The 20,551-nt window shown below is 38.3% G+C and overlaps 1 protein-coding gene across 1 annotated transcript in view; it reads left to right on the top strand.

The window, feature by feature from the left end:
- LOC128990462 (protein eiger) overlaps positions 1–20,551 on the top strand; it is a 43,815-nt gene that overhangs the window by 19,627 nt on the left and 3,637 nt on the right. The window contains exons 2-4 of the mRNA XM_054412832.1: positions 11,311–11,522; positions 12,507–12,582; positions 13,357–13,558. Of these exons, the coding sequence (XP_054268807.1) occupies positions 11,311–11,522; positions 12,507–12,582; positions 13,357–13,558 (490 nt within the window). The remainder of the gene's footprint in view (positions 1–11,310; positions 11,523–12,506; positions 12,583–13,356; positions 13,559–20,551) is intronic.

The raw sequence follows: 20,551 nt of genomic DNA, 5'->3' as shown, positions 1-20,551 counted from the left end.
GATACCATGCGCTTCAGTGTACCGATTTAAAATAACTATTTCTCTGTTGTTTTAAGGTGATTTTAATTTTTTATATTTACTTTTTGATGTTAACAAAATGATAAGCAGTAGAACGTCGATTCATATTATTTATATGATGTTAAAACATTTCCAAATTTGGTGGAAATGTTGAAATAACAAGACATATTGATTATCATACATTAAAACGCTTTTTAATATACGGGGCGGAAACAAGTCTTAAAATTGTCTTCAGATGTACCATAGGGTTTATAGACAAAAATATGCTTGGCGGTAGAGTAAGATATCGATATATATTTTACTTTAATTATAACAATGAATCATTTTGGTTGCGCGGGATTACAAAGATAAAAATCATAATTATTTGTTCCATATAAACGTCTAATAGATTAATTACATAGGCTCCAGTTTACCAGAAGCTACACACCACGCACATTAAATTGATTGTTAGAAAATAGTAAAGCTACAAGAAAAATGTAAATTTTATAATCTGGACAGAAACTATTCAATTAGGAAAGTAATGATAAATAAGACTATGATAAAAACTATTGCTGACATTTTCATCTCTGATTTTAGGTATGAGATTTCAAATACCAAAACGTCCGTCGTGGAGTTAGGTTTACTTACACTGATAGAAAAGATATATCGTATTATGAATAACCAAAACGGCAACTGTTTTCATGTTTCAATTGTCTCCTTTAAACATCATAAACGTCCTAATTACAATGATAAACTTTAAACAAAGTTAAAGTGATTATTTTTCATATCGTTTACATCTTACTAATATTATAAATGTGAAAGTTTGTGTGTTTGTTGGTTTGTTTGTGTGTTTGAAGGTCAATCACGCATAAACCACTGGATGGATTGGGCTGAAATTTGGCATGATGATAGCTCACATTCCCGATTAACATATAGGCATATTTTTTATCTAAAAAATCCCTTCGGGCTCCGCCCCAGTGGATCTGTAGTTCCCCATGTTAACCTTATGGGTATTCATATTTAAAGGGAATTAAAGAATTAAAGAATGATATACAAAAGCATTAAAAAGTTATAAGATTTAACTACAGGGTGCAGCACTATTTTTTTGCATTTATCTAAACAGCTAATTTGAACTAAGCAGCACCAAACAACCTGTGATACGCAATGAGAACTGTCAAAGTAGGATTGTTTACAGTTACGTTTATGTTTTTAATGTCATGAATAATTTGTAATTTTTAAAATTTGTAATACTTTATTTTTCTTTATTGTTTAGGTGAAGAGGTAGAACATTATGGCTATGGCAGATGTGTAATACCATAGTATACCGTCAATTTAAAGAAGCAAATTTTATCAAACTTTGTCCTCCCCCATTGCAAACGCAAAGCTTGAGTATTACTGCAATAAGCAATTTAAACTTATATGCCAACCCCATACGAAGGACGGGTACTCTGCTAGTTCTACATATTTCGTACTAAACACACAATATTTGTTCTTTTTCCATCTCAGTCAACAAAATCAAAAGGTTTGCTCGTAAATTCTTCACAATTGTCTCTTACGCTGTTTGTCGGCCTATTAAGCCCACTCCGAGATTGTCGTCTAACTATTATAACAGACCATTAAACATTAGTAGTGATAGCCCCAACTACTGACCGCTGTTACCCAGCGGACGTCCTGCTCTTACCACGTAATTAAGCCGAGGATTCTAGCCTGCGCAGTCAACATTAAATCAGGGTTTGACATTAATCTGTCTGTGTGATATTCTGAGAACCATTCGATGCTTTGGATTCGAAACTTTGCAAGCTACAGAACGATGGAGGATTATCCAAAGTTAAGATAAGTTTGAATTTGTGTTTTTCTACGGCATTGGGATTGTAAATTTTTTAAAGGGAGCGGTCCATATATTGGTATTTTACAATAATCTAACGAAGGTATCTTGTTAGATATTATCGTGAAAACTTAGTTACTAAGTCCAGATATTAATCTACTGTAGCTTGGATCGAACCTGTGACCTTGAGATTTGAAGGTGAGCACTAACACTCGACTAATCACACTGTTTTCTTAATTTGAGGTTCAGTGTCGGTGGAAAATACGAATACTCACAAAATCATAAATGTGTATGCATAAGTTTAGTACCACTAAGAATTTTCTCGGTGGTATATATTTTATATACTGATAACATTTTCAGGTTAGCCAACCGAAAAATTTACCATTATGTTTTCCTTCCTATTTGATCCCAAAACGATGAATTTGCCAACAAATTTAGAGAACAAAAAATGGCTGCTTTCCGGACACATGATGAAATAGGTTTGTTTACTTCCAGGCGAAGTGAAAGAAAATCTGAGTCACCTCTTTTCATTTCATAGATCAATATCTTTGACTATTAATACAACTAATATACTTTAAGTTTATTGTTTTTTTTAAGGGGTTCTTCTTAACTTCAAATTTGCATGTCAAATGGTTTACTCGAAGAACCACGTAGAACTGATCAAATCAAAGCAAAGGATGCCGTCAACATCTAAATTTCCCATGCAAACAGACCGCATGCAACATGCATTTCAACATAGGAATATAATGTCTACGTCACAGTATTGTATCTATAAACAAAGTCAGTTAAGTTTTGATACTCGAGTGTATATCACACAGCATAATTTTGTGCATCCAGGCATATCAAGTGCACACATTTCTTAGTTGTTCCCCAAAACCACCCAAGATGGTTCTTTGGCGGCAACGCAACGGACCATGACTAAACACAGACTACCAGCTTGTTAGAACAACAGTTATTCAAACACCACAAATAAAACATGACTTGTTAAAACATCCCGACTCCTCTAATTAAGTTGTAATTGGTGTGTTTTATGGCTGAATGAATTGGCAAGCTACAACAGGGGTCGGAGATCAGCTGCACATGTAGCCAATTGAACTGTCTGGGACCAGCTGTTGGTGACGAGCAAAAAAACTATCTGAAATAGAGTAAAAACAGAGAATCAGATGGATTACTCTGACCAGAAACATAACATATGACACCTCCTGGGGAGTAGACTTGTCAAACTCACTTGCGTCTGAACCATGGTGGAAGGAAAATACATAGGTGTGCTATTCCCGTCATTTTGCTGACGTCACCCAGATTGCAAACAAAAAATCAGCTGATGTATTGCCACATAAGTATATATTTGTTTTGATCTGATTGTTTTTGTTTCTATAATTTTCCTAAATGGTAAAAATGGTGTTTGCAATCTGAGTGACGTCAGCATAGGGGTCTGAACTATGACGATTTGTCGACAGTTGTTGTCTGATTCAATTGATTAAAATTTAAAATACTGTACAGTGCTCCCTTTGAAGTTTTTCTTAGATCAACTGAAAGACAATGTTGGGATTCCTTTTGTTTGGTCTAACTGCGTTTATCGTTTATGTATTGATTTTTTATTTCACCATGTTCAAAGTTATTTTAACTGCAAAAAAAATGTATTTATAGGCTTTTAATCTATCTTATTTTCTTCGTATTATCTTTGATATTAAGTATTTTAATAGCCAATTATATTATAAAACCAAAGAGTGAAGCCCACGCTGTGAATTTATCCATGAAATAAGAGAAAAACGATGAGTTCATAATTAGCACACTCTCGCTCAACTATACTTTTTTGCTTTTCATAATGGGAAAAACGTAAAAGAAGAATACATTTTTTTCCATTTCGGAATTATAATCTCATATCACTTTACGATTATTTATAATGGGTGCTTTAAGAGAGAAGACCAGGAGTTTATGATAAGTACAATCCCGTCCATTCATAATAGACTAATAAAAATGTCACAATCCAGTAAATGCAATTGATCATCTGCATTATTAATTATCGGGGTTCACGTTTTTGGCGGATTATGTATACGCGATTGAGGTGAATAACAAATGTTTGTTTATGTTTTCTGAATAGAAATATATGCATGATATCGTAGACAAATATTTAGTTCTTTTTGTTTTTGATGAAAAGTTTTAATAATGCCTTTTACTGGAGAATTGAGAAAAGCCACTTTTTATGTGTTTGTTCACATTAGCCTCCTCTCATTCCGCTTGGTGAAAACATCGAAGTTACTGTTTAGACCTGCAACTGGCCTTTGAGGGGTGCAAGAACCACAATAAATGAATGTACGTTTTTTATGTTAATTAATGTTAGGTACTTTAACATATAACATATAGACTGTATAAAAAATTTCAATAAAGTTGGCAGAACTGACTCCTGTACCATGGGAAAATTAGGTTTTAGCGTTTAAGGCGGAGAACGGTTCATTTTATAAATGAAGAATTTCTATCCCTTAACTTCAGTAGTCACATACTGTATGTTTAACAAACTATGAATGGATTTACCTCAAAAATTATTTTTTTCTAACTAAGTGTAGACTACCCGCTCTGTTTTTAAACTATTTTGTATCAGATGAAAAGATTACTTAATAAAATTCAACTGTCACAGGCAAAGCCACGGTGGTGTGCTAGTTTCAAATAAATGACACCACACCATTGGAGATTTTAACCATGTGTAATAATGGGTTGTATTTTCGTTTGTCTCATTCATTGGCGAGGTAATAACAGTTTGAAAAAAATTTTGCCGTTGTAAAAGTTTTTGGGAAATACGTAACACGATATTTTACAATTATCTGCCGTAAATATAATAAAGTATTTCGTACTGATGCCCATACAATTTTTTAGAACAAATCATTTAGGCCTACTTCTCTCATTTCGTAAATTTTGTCTCTAATGCTATTTTTAAAGCGATCGGGACAAAAAACTGAGGCTCTTTAAACAATTTGATTACTAGTCAAAAAACAAATTTACATACATAAATTACTAAAAAAACAGCACTTGTTTCTGCATTTCTAAACCCACGACCATCAGTTCAGGGACTATTAAACTTAAAAACTGCCATTCTTTACTGTTTGGATAATGTTTAACTGTCAAAATATTGACAGAGCCGGCCACAAACGTTTGGACTGCGACCACAACAATACAACTGTCACACACACTTGCTTAGTGACAAGTGGGCAAGTGGCCCATTTCTTAACAAAAATTGGCTCTAGTGGCCAATTCCAGCACCCACATACTGAATTGATAGACCCCTGGGGCAGCCGATTCATCAATTGTGACACAATATGGGCTCTTTGGATTTGATACTTAGATTGATTTTTTTGCAGTGAAGTACCGTAATTGTAGATCATGTACACATGTGGTAACATTGGGTTTTTGTTAGTCTTGCATGCATCTCGTTTTTTGTGCAGTAGTTAATGAATTGTTGTAAAGGGTATACAACTCAAAAGGTAACTAAAATGTTTTGATTTTTACATTGAAATTGAACCCCATTCGGATCGGGATGTGTATTTACACATGTTTAAGTAATTAAAAAAAAAAAAAAAAAAAAAAAAAAACTATACAATGGATTGGATTAGTGCCCATATTTATTTATTTATATATGTACTTTATGCTATTCACTTAATAAGTACTTTCCTTTATCCCATTAATTACTACTCAATATTTACAGAACTGCAAACCAAACAAAGCAAAAAATACTTTCCTGAAAGAAACATCCTTTTATCAATAACTGTAAATTGCACATTTTCTTCTAATTCGATATTAGTCTACAAAAACTTAGAACAATTTAATCTATCTAACATTTGCCTACGGATATAGATTTTTCTATATGTAAAATTTGTATATTGGTCAAGTATGTAATAATCTAAAAGAAACTAATCACAAATAGATATTCATCACCTTTATTTCACTTTATGTATGTTATTTGAGACGTTTATACGTTCTTTTGTATTAAGTCTCAGTTTGGTCTCAGTTGACTGAATTTTATTTACAAAAGTGAGATTGCATAGTAATAAAAAATATACTTTATGGGAGTTTTGACCTTTTCACATGAACCTTTTGAACCATGCAAGAGGTGAGAGGTAAGATAACAATAGTGCAAAGCTTAGTTATTTCTGTCTGTTGCTCTCTTTGCCAGTGAATGGCTGTTTTTGGCAAGATTTAAAACAATAAAAACTGCTTTTTATTGTTTCTTCTTTATATTTTTTTCTTAAACCCAAATTCTTAATGGTTTTCTGAATTTAATCCAAAGGTTTACCATGCATTTTTTTACTCTATATACTTTTCAACACATATCATATGTGACATCATATCATATGTGTTTCATATGTGTGTGTGTCATATGTGTATCATATGTGTTTTTTTATATGTGACATTGAAAAGGAAGTTGGATTTAAAACGTTTAGTCACAAGTTGTTTTAGTACTTAAGTAGAGCTGGAAAACTCGACCAAAAGTATGTATTTTGTGCAAACTTCTCTATTTTAACTTTCACTCCACACTGTAAATAAAACATGTGATTGGAATTTCTTCCAACCTAAAGGTGAGTGAGCGTAGCGAAAGAACTTTAACCAGGACGTGATTGAGCCATGCGATCGAGCTCATCTTGAAAATTGAGAAGTTAAACGGGGCAAAGCCCGGGTACAGCTAGTTGAATTATAAAAAAATCATTTCAGGGTGCTGTGTTGGTATGTTTACTTTAATGTATCATGTATTATTAATATTTTTACTAGTGCACCTGTTGCTCGGATTTGAGCAATTGCAAAGTGTTTTTTGAACCCAGTGACAAGACCTGTATTATACAGTGATTATTTACCTATTTTGCCTGAAGGTCTTGTAGTTAACACTCGATTAACACTCGATGCGCATTTCGCCGCTCAGTGCGGCATCTTCATAGAGTATCTTCTTAAACACTACTGTTACTATGTACATATTTACAATATATTTTCCAGTCACTAAGGGCCATGTCATACGAGCGCTATTGCCGTCGCGCAGATGCCGTCGCGTTAAAGTCGCTCCAACCCGGCAATGGGGTTCTTATGGAGCATGTCATACGGACGCTAATGCCGTCGTCGAGTCCGCGTTAGCCGGACGCTGAGCGGTGCCAACGCGGACGGTCGCGTTAGCGACGCGGCGCACGTAACGCGCGACCCTGTCATACGAGCGCTAGCGCCAGCGGGACGCATTTGCCGCGTGAGCACTGTCAGAACAACTACTGGAACACCTTTGGAGTGATCATTACGATATTTGATACGATGTTTAATACGGAAAAATGTATTTATTTAGTTGAAAAACTGCTACCTCTGTACGATGTAAAGTCGAGTGATTACAGCAACAGGCAACTGAAGGCACAGTGCTGGAACGAGGATTGGGAGGCCATGCACGAAAACTGGAATCAGATGTGGAAATCAGTTTTACTTGTTTTATATTTAATAAAAATAATGCTGTCCCTTTGATTAAAATGATACTCTTCAAATGTATCTAAAATGTGCAAAAAGCTGATACAACCTAACTGGATGGTGTCCATCTTTGCCGTGACGGCAAATGCGCCCGGAAGCGGGACGGCATCAACGCGACGCATTTGCCGTCACGTATGACATGTACTTTTTCCGGCGCTATCTCGACGGCATCTGCGCGACGGCAACAGCGCTCGTATGACATGGCCCTAACCCATCCTAACCGGTCACATTCGCGGTCGCGGTGACTCCACTCCAGTTATCGAAACCGAAAACAAACGCTTTTGTGTGTATCATGTGTTTAGTATGAACAGCTGTAATTAATACAAATTATTCGTCTGTTAAATAAACAAAATCTTTTCTTCATAAGAAATACATTGGGATTTTGATGGCCTGTGGGGCAAAGCCCGAGAACTCTTATTACAGGAATTAGTGAAAGGGGGCGTCTACACAAAAAATATATAATTTTGACACATCGTTTTTTTAAATCCGTCCATTATTAACGGAGGAGTAGTGTTTCGTATAAATCACCTTCACATATTATATATAAGGATTACTTTTTGAGAAACCCAGATCTCTATGATACAACATCGGATTCTTGAAAGGTAGCAGACAATATTCTTCTTTATTCTGTATTCTTATTTTTTCAGAAACCATAGGCCTAGTTCATGAAACCAAATTGAATGAAACTTTTTCAATGAAAGAAAAAAGTTAACTTGGGAAGGTAACCTAAATATCCCTAGTGGAAGAGATCAATATATATCAATACAAAAATTGTATATTGATACGTATTGATACGTATGTGTATTTGGGCCAATACACATCAATACACATCAATACATATCAATACAAGTAAATAGGATCCGAGTCATTAGCTATTTTAGAATAATTTGTAGCTTGTTAAAAAACCATTTTTAATTTGTTTCAAAACATTAAATAATATCAACTATGCACTAAAAATAAAATAAAAATTAAAAAGTAAAAAAATTCTTGGCAAAAAGTTCAGTGAGATCCCGAGATTTGAACCGGGGACTCCAGCATGGAAGCTGGTTGTCTAGGCCCCTCGCCCACTATACGATTTCGGTCGTACGACACTGTGTCGGAACGACAACATTTCCACAGTGAACCATTGGATCTTATGAGAGCTCGCCCACTGTACGATAATCTCACGACTACGACAAACTGTCGTGAAGCAGTCGTCCACTGCCACTGTGATACACGACTGTCGTACGACTGTTTTACTCGCAGTGGCGTGTATGATCAAATGGGCGCTCGCCCACTATACGATTTTTATCGTATGTCGTGCGTTCTCCCCAGTAGTCTTATATATACTTTTTACAATTAACTCATACTTCATCATTATTATAGTTGTTATATCACTTTGCGTATTTCTTATCGTGAATAAATATTTTTTACAATTAATTCATTAATACTTTTTTTATTATAATGTTTGATATATCAATTGGTTTTATTTTGTTACCATTATTTTGCGTAATTTTGATCTTCCTATTTATTTTTGACAATTTGTTCATATTTTTCTTTATATTATGTTTAAATACTGCATCACTTATGAGTAAGTATACCAAAATAATTATTGAAAAAATGCGAGTTTGGCTATAATTTATTATTTTACTAGCTGTAACCCGCGGGCTTTGCCCCGTTTAACTTCTTAATTTTCAAGATTATCTCGTACGCATGGCTCAATCACGTCCTGGTTGAAGTTTGTTCGCTACGCTCACTCACCTTTAGGTTGGAGCTCGTTCGCTACGCTCACTCACCTTTAGGTTGGAGCTCGTTCGCTGCGCTCACTTGCCTTCAGGTTAGCTCGTTCGCTACGCTAACTCGCCTCCAGGTTGAAGTTCGTTCGCTACGCTCACTCACCTTTTGGTTGCAAATTAGCTGTTGTCATAAATGTAAAAGAAATAATAGTGCTGCACCCTGTTGGTAATCCTTGTAACTTTAATGCTATTGAACATCATAGAACAGAACCAACTTGTTTAATTGAAACAGCTGTTAAGATTCAATAATTCCATTTCTCATAAGGTTAACATGGGAAACTCCAGAGCCACTGGGGCGGAGCCCGAAAGGATTTTTGAAATAAGAATATGCCTATATGTTAATCGGGAATGTGAGCTATCATCATGCCAAATTTCAGCCCAATCCGACCAGTATTTTTCGAGTTTACTTTTCCCATACACACATACAGCAACCACCTCTTTTTTATAATAGTATAGATAATCTTAATTATTAATTATATTGTGTAAAAAAGTGTCACTAAAACCTATAAATATAATTTTTTGTAGATTATATTAATAAAATTAAATCATTAATATTTCAAAACTAATCCAAAAATGTTTAACATACATACTTTTTACCAGACCATCCCAAAACCCTATGATAGTTATGGTAAATTTAAAAACTTGTAAAAGGCATGGACTAATATAATTTGAAAATGTCTTTAAATACATTAACTTAAAAAATAATTTACACATAAAAATAAATGTTTCTTTAATGCTGTAGGCCTACATTGGTCACTATCGCTTAATCTACGCCGCAGCAGCCACATGGCAACAATACGTAACGGAATCATTGTTTTACTTTTTGATACAGAACCACTGTTTTAAGATATTGCGCAACACACCCACATCTCACTCTTCCAGGGCTACCGGGCAACTGGTCATTTATCCGACAAAGTGTCGTAAAGTGGGCGAGGACCACACATATGATAAGAATATCGTACGACACAGTGTCGTACGACCGAAATCGTATAGTGGGCGAGAGGCCTTAAGCCATTACACCACGGACGCTCCATGTTGGACTGTGTAATGATAGCCATTTTGAATGCGAGAAGCTGTGTTAGGCCTCATAATTAAACTTGAAAAAGATTTTCAATGGCATTTGTGTCATTTCAAGCATGTACCTAAATGCTTTTGCTTTCATGTTTCAAAACTGTTTTATTACCAGTTCAAACTGTTTTCTTGCTACTTGGGTGATATTAATAGTGTCAATACAATTTATTTTTATTAATTTCTAGAAATAAGGAATTCAATAATGAATTTGTGAGGGATTTTTATCCCTAACGATAACCCAATAAGCAAAAAAATTGTTTAAAGTTGTCGAAAGCTGTATTACAATAATTGTTAACAATTTTAAAACATTTTGATTTAAACTTCATATTACAACAATTTTGATATAAGATTGAAACAATTTTAAAATTGTTTGACAATAAGTTTTTTGGAGTTGAAAAAAATAAGTTTCAATACGAGCTGTAACTGTTTTACAACAATTTTAAAATTGTTTAACAACCACTTTTTTGAAGTTTAAGAAAATCAGTTTTAATACAAGTTGTAAACTGTTTTACAACAATTTTAATGTTTAGCAATCAGTTTTTGGCAGTTTAAAAAATAAGTTTTAATACAAGTTGTAACTGTTTTACAACAATTTTAAAATTATATATTTTTAAATTACCTATTTTGAGGTTTAGGTACCTCAGCTAACGCCTATGACCTAGAACTAGAGTTTTTCCTTTTTTAAAAAAATAACATTTTTATTACTGTTTATTTCACAAAGTTTACATTGGTATTTTGTATAATCCATAATGTTCATATGTGATACATTTTAGAGATATTTTGCATTTTATTTATCCGTATTGATGTCTATTGATTTATATTTACATCTAACATATTTAAAAAATATTCTCTATTGATATCAATGAACGATTTGTTTGCTCAAATGATCTATATTGATATATTTTATGTTTATAGATGTCTAGTGATATGTATTGACTAAGTTTTCAGTGATGTCTATTTGTTTGTATTTACTTGTAATGATATCCATGAACATCTATTGATATCACTAAGCATCTAGTGATATCAATAGATTTTTTCTATTGATTTCTATTGATGTCTTCCACTAGGGATGAGACACTCCTTGAAATTAATTTCATGGGTTAAGTTTGACTTCAACATTTCCTAGGCAATTCTCCACTAATTCAATGCATGTTTCAGCTCCAAACCAAAAGCACACCTAAAAGTGAACCGACAGAGGAAGTGGTGTATGAAGATGAGTACGATTATGATGACGAAGATGAATACGAATATGATGAGGACGATGAACGAAACACCAAAGCAACGGTGAAGAGAACGGTCGTGCAGAATGAGAACGGATCAAATGAGGAACAAACAAGGCACAAACGACAAATAGACATTCACGAGGAGAGGTATGTGCCTTCCACACCCCATCTACCTAGGACTAAGAGTGAAGGACTCAGGATATATGCCACATTTTTCGAAGGCAATAAACATTACAAACCATCAGATAAATCTACACAATTTAAGACCAGGTAATAGAAAGCATAGAAACAAACAACACTATTTATGGTGCACCAATACTCAAGATTAACACAGTTATATTTAAATAACGATTTTGATTATTGCACAATGCAAGTTCACAGTTGCACAGACTCTTTTATCCTTAACTTGTTAAAACTATTTCAAATTTTGTCAATCTACTTAGAATGTCATAATGCCTTTATAGATAAAGATTTAAAAAGTGGGTGTCAACCTAGTCTTTCCACTAACATATACATTTCAAAGACGAATATGACCTTTACTCCCACTAAAGTGCTAAAAGATAATTTGGAAATGTCCCTATAAATTACATTTAAATTCTAACCTGCATATTAATTTCTTTAGATTTAAGAACATTTTGTAACGGAATATTCATTAGGTACAATTGTAAAGTTAGCTATAAATAATTTACCATTTACTTAGGTGCTGTAACAGAGCATATTTTAAGGTTCCACTGGGCAACAGTGGCGCCGGACTTACTCCCCGAAAAAGTAAAAGAGGGCGGTCCGAGGTATTTTGGTATAAGTTAAAGTGAAAATCACACATTTCTACGTATCTTTTAATGAATTTTTTGATTATATTCTCTCGTAAGTAGTCCATATAATCTCACTTAATTACGTATTCTAGAACGTTGTAACAGGCCAAGGCTCCCTTCACAACCTCTTGGGCCAAAATCCTCCAAAATACTCTAAAATATTTACATAATGTTATTTTTTAATTTCCGATACATTTAAAATGTGTATCATAAAAAAATATGCCAGCACCACCCATAGTCATTGGGTGACAAAATCTCAGTTAATATGTTATTTTATGCCCTGTGCTGTAAGTGACTCATGACTCATTGCTTTTTTCAGCACATCATATTCAGCAGAGCAAGACGGTAAACCAGCTCCTCATAGGACCACGCCACCTCATCCTCCACTTTATCAGGTACTTGCCTTCGCTCCACTCTGAAACTTTAATGATTCAGGAATACCTCTGAAATATGTTTCATTCAGCCGTGAAAACTGTAGTTTATTTTCATGATTGGTAACATCTATGAAGCTTAAACACTCTAAAGTCCCAACAATTTGGTACATATTTAGCTATCATCAGTTTTCAAACTGTCAAATTGTCATGCTACGCAATAGTACGTAATCCTTTCAAACTGACTAAGAAGGAATTTCTAATAAAAGTTACCTTTGCCATGACTATACAAAAAGGCATATGGACAGACACTAACGAAGGAAGGGTTGCACGTGCCAGACTCTGTTTTTTTACACATTCAGTTTGTGTGACTTTGTCAATGATGAGCTTTTTCAGTGAAAACTATGTCCGTGTAAAAACAAAGCCGTCAAAACAAAAATCATATGGCCATATTATTACTTAACGGTGTTCAAACAGGTCCTGTAAAAATCTAAAAACTTAAATAATTATATATAAAAAAAGGTTATATCAAATGTAAACCGACATCTATTCCTGAAGTAAGAACTCATACTTTAATCAACGATGCACTTACTATGCATAATTAACTATGTTGTGTACCTCAATAATTAAAGAAGGATTCAGTGCGAAATAGTTCATACAGGTCGGCTAGTAATTACATAATGATATTAATGAATAATCCGAAAGGTTGAGCTGTACCAATCCTTGGAAATACTTTAATTTTAATTCGTGAAACAAACATGAACTTAAACAAGTTTAATTAAATTGTTTCTACTACAGGAAAGACCTCCAGAAACAGTGAGGTATAGACACAAAAACAGCAGAGCAAGAAGCAGACATGCAAGTGAGAGAGATTCGTCTGTAGAATACACGAGAGCTCTCTCTCAGCCAGAGAACTTTGCAGAACAATCTCTCTCTGTCGCAGCTCACTTCACTGGAGACACCTCCAGATACAACCAACGTGATCATCATCACTATTATGGTGAGAATCCCACATGGAACATTTGTGTCAGTTTTATTGTAAGTTGGGATTGAGAAGTGTGGAGTAATCCCTGAGAATGGCTCCAGCCTCAAATGGCAGGAAGCATCAGAAATACTGCGGTCTTTTGGTAAAAGGCATGAAGTTATTTTAGAACTTAATTGTCTTGAGGGTAGAATTGTACATAACCAACATTTGTACTGAAATTTAAAAAAAAAACTTTTGTAAAACTTATGACAGCTAGCCTGATAGTACTGGACCAAATTACATGTGTTTGGTAACCAAATGAAAGATACTTTCCTTTAGATGTGCAGGCAGAATCCCTTTAAAAATTAAAATTGGTTCAAAAATAAGCACCATTAATTAATTTAAAATAAAATAAAAACTAACATGGGCCTTACTTTGTTGCCATGTTGGGGATGAAATAACAACAAAATATAAACAGAAAATCAAAACAAGAAGAAGTTCCAATCACATGTTTTATTTACAGTGTAGGGTGAAAATAGAGAAGTTTGCACAATACATATAATTTTGGTTGAGTTTTTTTACCACAGGGCAAGCTGAACCATGCCCTCGAGCCTGCCCCCAGACTAACGAAATGGAAGCGTGATCCATGCGCAGGCCCGAGGAGCGGCTCACAAAACTTTACTTAACAAAATGAGAACCATGGATGGAGGTTCAAGAACAACACGCCATTTGAGAGAAACGAGCTGTAATTAACCATTAAAAAAATAAACAACAACAACATTAACAACAATACATGAAGTAAATACTCTCAATTAAAGTTTAAATAAATTTTTGTTACCAATTTGGCCTACTCACTTACAAAGGAACATTAATTTAAAAAATTCAAAATAGGCTAAATTCAGTCAAAGTAAATTTAATCAGTTTTAACCTTAGTAAAATAAAATTTGTAAAATTGCAACAATGAATATATAAAAATCTCTTCCTTTAAATAACTGGTAACAATTTAACATTTAGGGGCCCCAAAAAAGAAATTTAATTGGATAGGCTAATTAAAAGGTTATAAAAATATTTTAAGGATTAACAAATAATTAGGCTAGCTAAAATAAATTTTTAAAAAGAAATAACAAAACTAAACTCTGTAGGCTTCAACAATAATAACTTTAGATAGTCTCTTTCCTCTTTTTATGAATCCAACTATGATTTAAATATGTGGTGAAAACAAAGCAACAAGTAACTTGCGGTACGACGGATAACTAGTTCATGGGTCTTCAGGCGCACATCACAGGAGGGCTGCTGAAGTTCGACGGAGAGGGGGGTGGCCGGCCCGGATCCCAAAAGAGGGCCCCACTAAGAAGTGTTTCTCCGCCCATGCTCCAAACGTAGAAGGTTGACTTCAAACGGTAGTCCTCCTGGGCCCCAAAAGGCGCGCGTGGCGCACTTGAACTACTCCATAACCTCGCAGACTAAGCACAAATAAAAAAACTTAATTGACTTTGCATAAAACATGTGCCAAAAGGGCGATGTAAAACGATGGAAAAATGTCTGCGAGGTTAACTAGTTGATTGTCACGCAACCTCTGAAGTGCTTGGCGGTGGGAGTAATAAGAACAAAAACCCACAGCCTTGTTCGGGGTCGTGGAGTGACAACGAAACACTGAACTAGCCTACTATAAAAAAAACACTTGAACCATTGATCATGAGTCGTGACATTCGCCCGGTGGAAATAGTCACGGCTCAACCTCCCCCCCCAAAAGAGGACACTCCTCTCCAAAAGGGACAAACAAACAAGCCTCTCCCCCACTTCCTGAAAAGAAATTGACCTGAAAGACAACTCAGGTGTCTGTGGTGGGGAACGCCAAGGGACTTCCAAACTGAGGGGAAAACTCACCCCCAGGGTTTGCTCTGGCCAGAGCTGGAAAATTTTGTGAGGGAAATTCCTTCGCAGAACACAGGGGACAGGAGAAGTGATCAGGTTCTCTGGCCCAGTGCACTTCCCACCCAGACACAAGAGGAAAGAAAATTGCCTACGGAAGAGTTCCGCGGAAGGGCTTGAGATGAGAAATGTGCGCCCTCCGGAACACTTTTCCAGTCCGCGGATCTCCAAGCTCCGCCGTGACAGGCGTCAAAAACCTCAGGATGCGGTGGGGACCTGACCACCGATGACACAACTTTGCAGCTCTCTTGTCCACAGCCGAACTGGCTGGATGAGCTTTACAAAACACCAAATCCCCCACCTGGAAAGGGTTGTCTACTCTACCACGATTGTGCTTCCTCCGGACCAATTCCCTAGCTCTGATCAAGTTTCTCCTGGCCGCTTGCCAAGTTGCCTTGACATCAGCCGCACCAGGAGGTGGCAGAAGGTCGCCAATTCCCCACACATTCGCTAACGGGTTGTTAGGCGGATAGCCTAGAAACAGCTCGAAAGGGACCGCCTTGTGACTCTCATGGTGAGCAGTATTGAAAGCAAACTGAAGCCAAGGGAGTTCCTGATCCCAGGTGGTCTGCTTGTCAGCATGGAAAGCTATGAGAGCGGAGCGAAGATTGCGATTGAACCTTTCAGCATGAGAAGGCTGTGGATAGTAAGGGGAAGTAGTCACATGGCGGATTCCGTGCCCAAAGCACATTCTTTTGAACAGATGGGAAACAAACTGTGTTCCGTTGTCGGAAACAATGGTGGCGGGTATTCCAAAATGTTGGAAGAGGTGTGTTCGAAGTACCTGCACGGTGAGCTGTGCAGTGGCATTCCTTAAGGGAAAAAGCCAACAAAACTTGGAGAAGGCATCCACACAAACAAGTAGGAACTTATTTCCTGACTTGCTACGCGGGAGAGGCCCTACATAGTCAATGAAAACCTTCTCCAAAGGTCTTTCCGCCACCTCAGATGACAACAAACCAAACTTAGAGTTTTGAGCGGGCTTGCTCAGTGAGCACGTTTGACAAGAACGCACCCTAGCAGCAAGATCCCGATCCATACCCTTCCAGATGAACATTTCCCTAACCTTCGCAATGGTCTTGTGGATACCTAGATGCCCACCCACAGGAGAAGAATGAAAATACTCAAAGACCATAGGGATTAGGAGACTAGGCAGCACAACTTTAGGTTTACCTCGCTGCCGAGCGCGACAGCAAAGGGCACCCTGGGACAGAAAATATGGGGGGTGGGCTCCCCCATTTTGAAGCTCACCAATGATCTTTGCCAGCTCAGGATCCTTCAGCTGATGGGGAATGAAATCAGAAAAGGCGAGTGGAAACTCCAAGAGCACGGCACAACCCGGTTGCTCTTGGTCAGAAGGAGGATCGTCGGGTGAATGGTACATCCTAGATAGTGTGTCCGCAATCACATTCTGAGTGCCTCGAACGTGTTGCACTTGGAACTTAAGGGACGATATTTGGACAACCCAACGACCAATTTTCCCAAGCTGGCGTGGATGTGCAAGAAGCCACGAGAGTGCCTGGTTGTCGGTTTCCAATAAAAACTCCTTGTGCTCCAAAAAGCGTCTGAATTTATTGACTCCAAACACGACAGCCAAACACTCGAGTTCATACACAGAAGAGCTTTTCTTTTCGCAGGGACTCAAGGTGCGTGAGGCGTACGCAATTGGCTGCCTAACACCATCCACCTCTTGTGACAACACAGCCGCAATTGCGACGGAGGAAGCATCTGTTTGCAAGACAAAATTTTGATTGAAATCCGGCATCGCCAAAACAGGGGGCTGCATGATAGCCTCCTTGAGAAGGTCAAAAGACGTCTGCTGCGCTTCACCCCAGACAAACTTGGCGCCCTTCTTCCGAAGCTCATTGAGAGGAGCCGCCAATTCAGCAACATTGGGTATGAAGCGTCGGTAAAAACCTACCATGCCGATGAACCTAGCAATACCCTTGACATCTCTGGGAGGAGGAAACTCCCTGATAGCCTGGGTTCTAGCGGGGTCGATGCAGACGCCTCTATGAGAGATAAGATGACCAAGGAACGAAATTTCCGGCTTTGCAAAACTAACCTTGTCAGGATTCACGGTAAGGCCAGCCCTATTCAATCTACTCATGACTTCTTCAAGATGAATCAGGTGATCTTCAAAGCTCTCACTGTACACCAAGAGATCGTCGAGGTAATTGAACACAAACTTGAACTTGACATCATGAAAGATGGAATCAAGGAGTCTGGTGAGAGTCTGGGCCCCCACAGCAAGACCCATCGGAACTCTTGTGAACTGATACAAATTCCACGGAACGCAGAAAGCAGTGAGAGGTCGAGACTCAGGTTTCAAAGGAATCTGATGATAGGCCTGATTCAGATCAAAAACAGAAAAATACTTGGCCTTACCGAACCAATCAAACGCAGAATGCAAATCGGGGAGAGGCACAGAGTCGATTTCAATTTGCGCATTCAATTTGCGATAGTCCAAAACCATTCGGGACTTGCCATTGGGTTTTGGGACGAGAAAAGCTGGACTAGCGTAGCTCGAACGGGAAGGTTCAATGACACCATTTTCCAGAAGTTCGTCAATGATTTTTCTGAGAGTTTCCATTTTGGGTGGAGCTAATTTGTATGGGTGAGAGCGAACGGGACGGGTATCTGTTAGACGAATCTCGTACTCTAACAGGTTAGTGACTCCAAGCTTTGGCGTCAGCACATCTGGGAAACGAGAACACAAGGTTCTGATGGCTTCAGCCTCGCAAGTAGTCAGATGCCCTAACGGATCAATTGTTGGCTTGCTGGGTATCTCAGGCTCGACTACCGCAGCACCACCACCAATTTCATCAGCAAAAGATATTAATACCCGTCTCGCAAATCGGAAAAAACACTGACCTCTGCCTAAATCCAAAATTAGGCCAGTGTGCTTGATAAAATCCGCTCCCAAAATGACAGGGAAACAAAGGTCCTTAGCCACCCAAAAACTCCAAACCCAAGAAAAATGTTCAATTTTGAACTTGAAACGGGCTTCATAGATGATGGGAAGGGGTGAATTTGACGCAGTCCAGCAGATAGGGGTTTTTCGCTCAACTTGCTTGATAAGCCCAGACGATTCAAGTTTTTCAAAAAGGGACAAGGAAATGAGGCAACGGGCTGACCCAGAATCCACTAGGGCCTTCTGCACCGTGGAACCTATGAAGATGTTGAGACGTGGGCAAGTTGAGCGCGCCGCTTTCACGCCCATGGAAGCAAGGCCCGCAATCCCCCGCAGCAGAGGCTCGGTCACAGGCACAACACTCCCAGAAGGGGAGGCAACAGAAACATTAACTGACATTAACTTAGAATTCGACTTACTTGAAAAAACTTTCGAATTATTGCCCTTTACATTATCACCAACAACCTCACAGGAAGGATTGGGCAATTTTTCCTCCTGTGAGCAAACTAGTTTTTTGGACCACGTCCAAAATTTCCACCTTGACGGCAATGCCGCCGAATGTGACCTGGTTGCCCACAACCAAAACAAACAACAGGTTGCCTCTGCCACTGCGGCGGTTCAGGACCCAACACTCCCACGGGTGCTACGACAGCATGATGACCAGCTAGGGGAAGATGCCCCGCCGCTTGGTCTCTCTGAAAATCAGCGTCCTGGACAGATCTCGAAAGGATGGAAAGTCTGTCCAGATCCGCAAAAGATGAAGGCCGTGGTGCAAAAACCAGACGGGAGCGTTCCTCAGGCTTCAACCCCTGAAGCACAATGTCAATGAGCTCAAGCTCACTGATCCCCAAACGCAAGACCCTTTCCACCGTGCGAATGTCCCCCACGTACTGGCTGAGAGACTCGGCTGGCTGCTGAGGACGAAAAACTCTCTCAACTTTCAGCTTCTCCATGACCCGACGGGGCATGAAAAGCTCCAAAACTTCTTTATGAAAAACATCAAAGGTGACGCCTCTGCGCAAACAATCAAGCAATCTGTCCCCCAACGGTTTCAGACAGTATGGAGCAATGAGTTCCATCAAAGTTGCGTCTGACATGCCAGGGTATTCACGCATGCGCAAAACACTCTCCAGGAAAAAACAAAGACCATTCACATCTAACCCGTCCACCGGCCGGAAACCACTCAGGACAGAGGCAAGGGGATGGGGAAGTTTGCCATAGGAGTTAGAGATGGAAGGGGAACTATGAACTTGAGAAGGAAAGGGAGATGGGGACTGGACATTCAGCGTAGCCGCAGCCAAGGTGGACGTGTGAGAGGGGGACGGTGTGACATTTGCATTTGACATTTGAACATTTGCATTTGACATTTGAACATTTGCAGGCAACTGGAGCAGTGTACTTGGCGTAGGCGGAGCCTGGGGGGTACCCACTGGAGTCACATCAACTGACCTTGGTACTTCGTTTGAAATTTCCGAAGAACGGTTGTCTTCAAAAATTTCAACTTTCTCTTTGACAGACCTTCCTGCCTTAATACTCTCCAAAATACCTTCCAGCTCAAGGATTCTGGCCTCCACCCAACTCTTGTCTTCATCCTGGATTTCAGGTTGCCCCAAAACCAAGAGTAGACGCTTACGCCAGTGCGTCAGCTGTGTGATAGCCGAACCCTTAGCTGAGCCCATAGGCAAACTACTCCAACTATTAATTTCCCCACTTAGCTCTTCCATCCTCTCTTTACATGCCTCCAGTTCCTCATCCAAACTGAGAGACTCAACCCAAGCTTGAGGCATGCTAGCAATTTGTCTGAACTGTGTACGCAAAGTGCGTACATCAGTTCCAGGAGTCTCCCCCCGGGACCGCACCTCGTACACCAGCTCCGGCTTCCTCAAATATTCCGGCACAATTGACGCCATACCGAGTCTCAACCAGCACTTGACTCAAAATAACAGCCAACAAAATTTTTTCACAAAACAAACACAGAAATTTAATTCCTAAGGCTTCTGGACGTTGATGCCTACGCACCTGATGGGGCCCAAAAGAAGAACCTGCCCATTCATACCGCAAGTACCGCAAGAAAAAACCACAACTGAGCCACGAACGTACACACACACAAACATACACCGATACATACACTAGACAACACCTAACACTTGTGTGATGGGGTGTACACACAAACCTTTTTTTTT

The sequence above is a fragment of the Macrosteles quadrilineatus genome, unplaced genomic scaffold (genome assembly GCF_028750875.1).
Source record: "Macrosteles quadrilineatus isolate MER2022 unplaced genomic scaffold, UCM_ALF_1.0 Scaffold_3__2_contigs__length_128488019, whole genome shotgun sequence".
NCBI classification, from domain to species: Eukaryota; Metazoa; Arthropoda; class Insecta; order Hemiptera; family Cicadellidae; genus Macrosteles; species Macrosteles quadrilineatus.
Note: the sequence above shows the minus strand (reverse complement) of the source record. Positions and strands in the feature narration are given on the sequence as shown.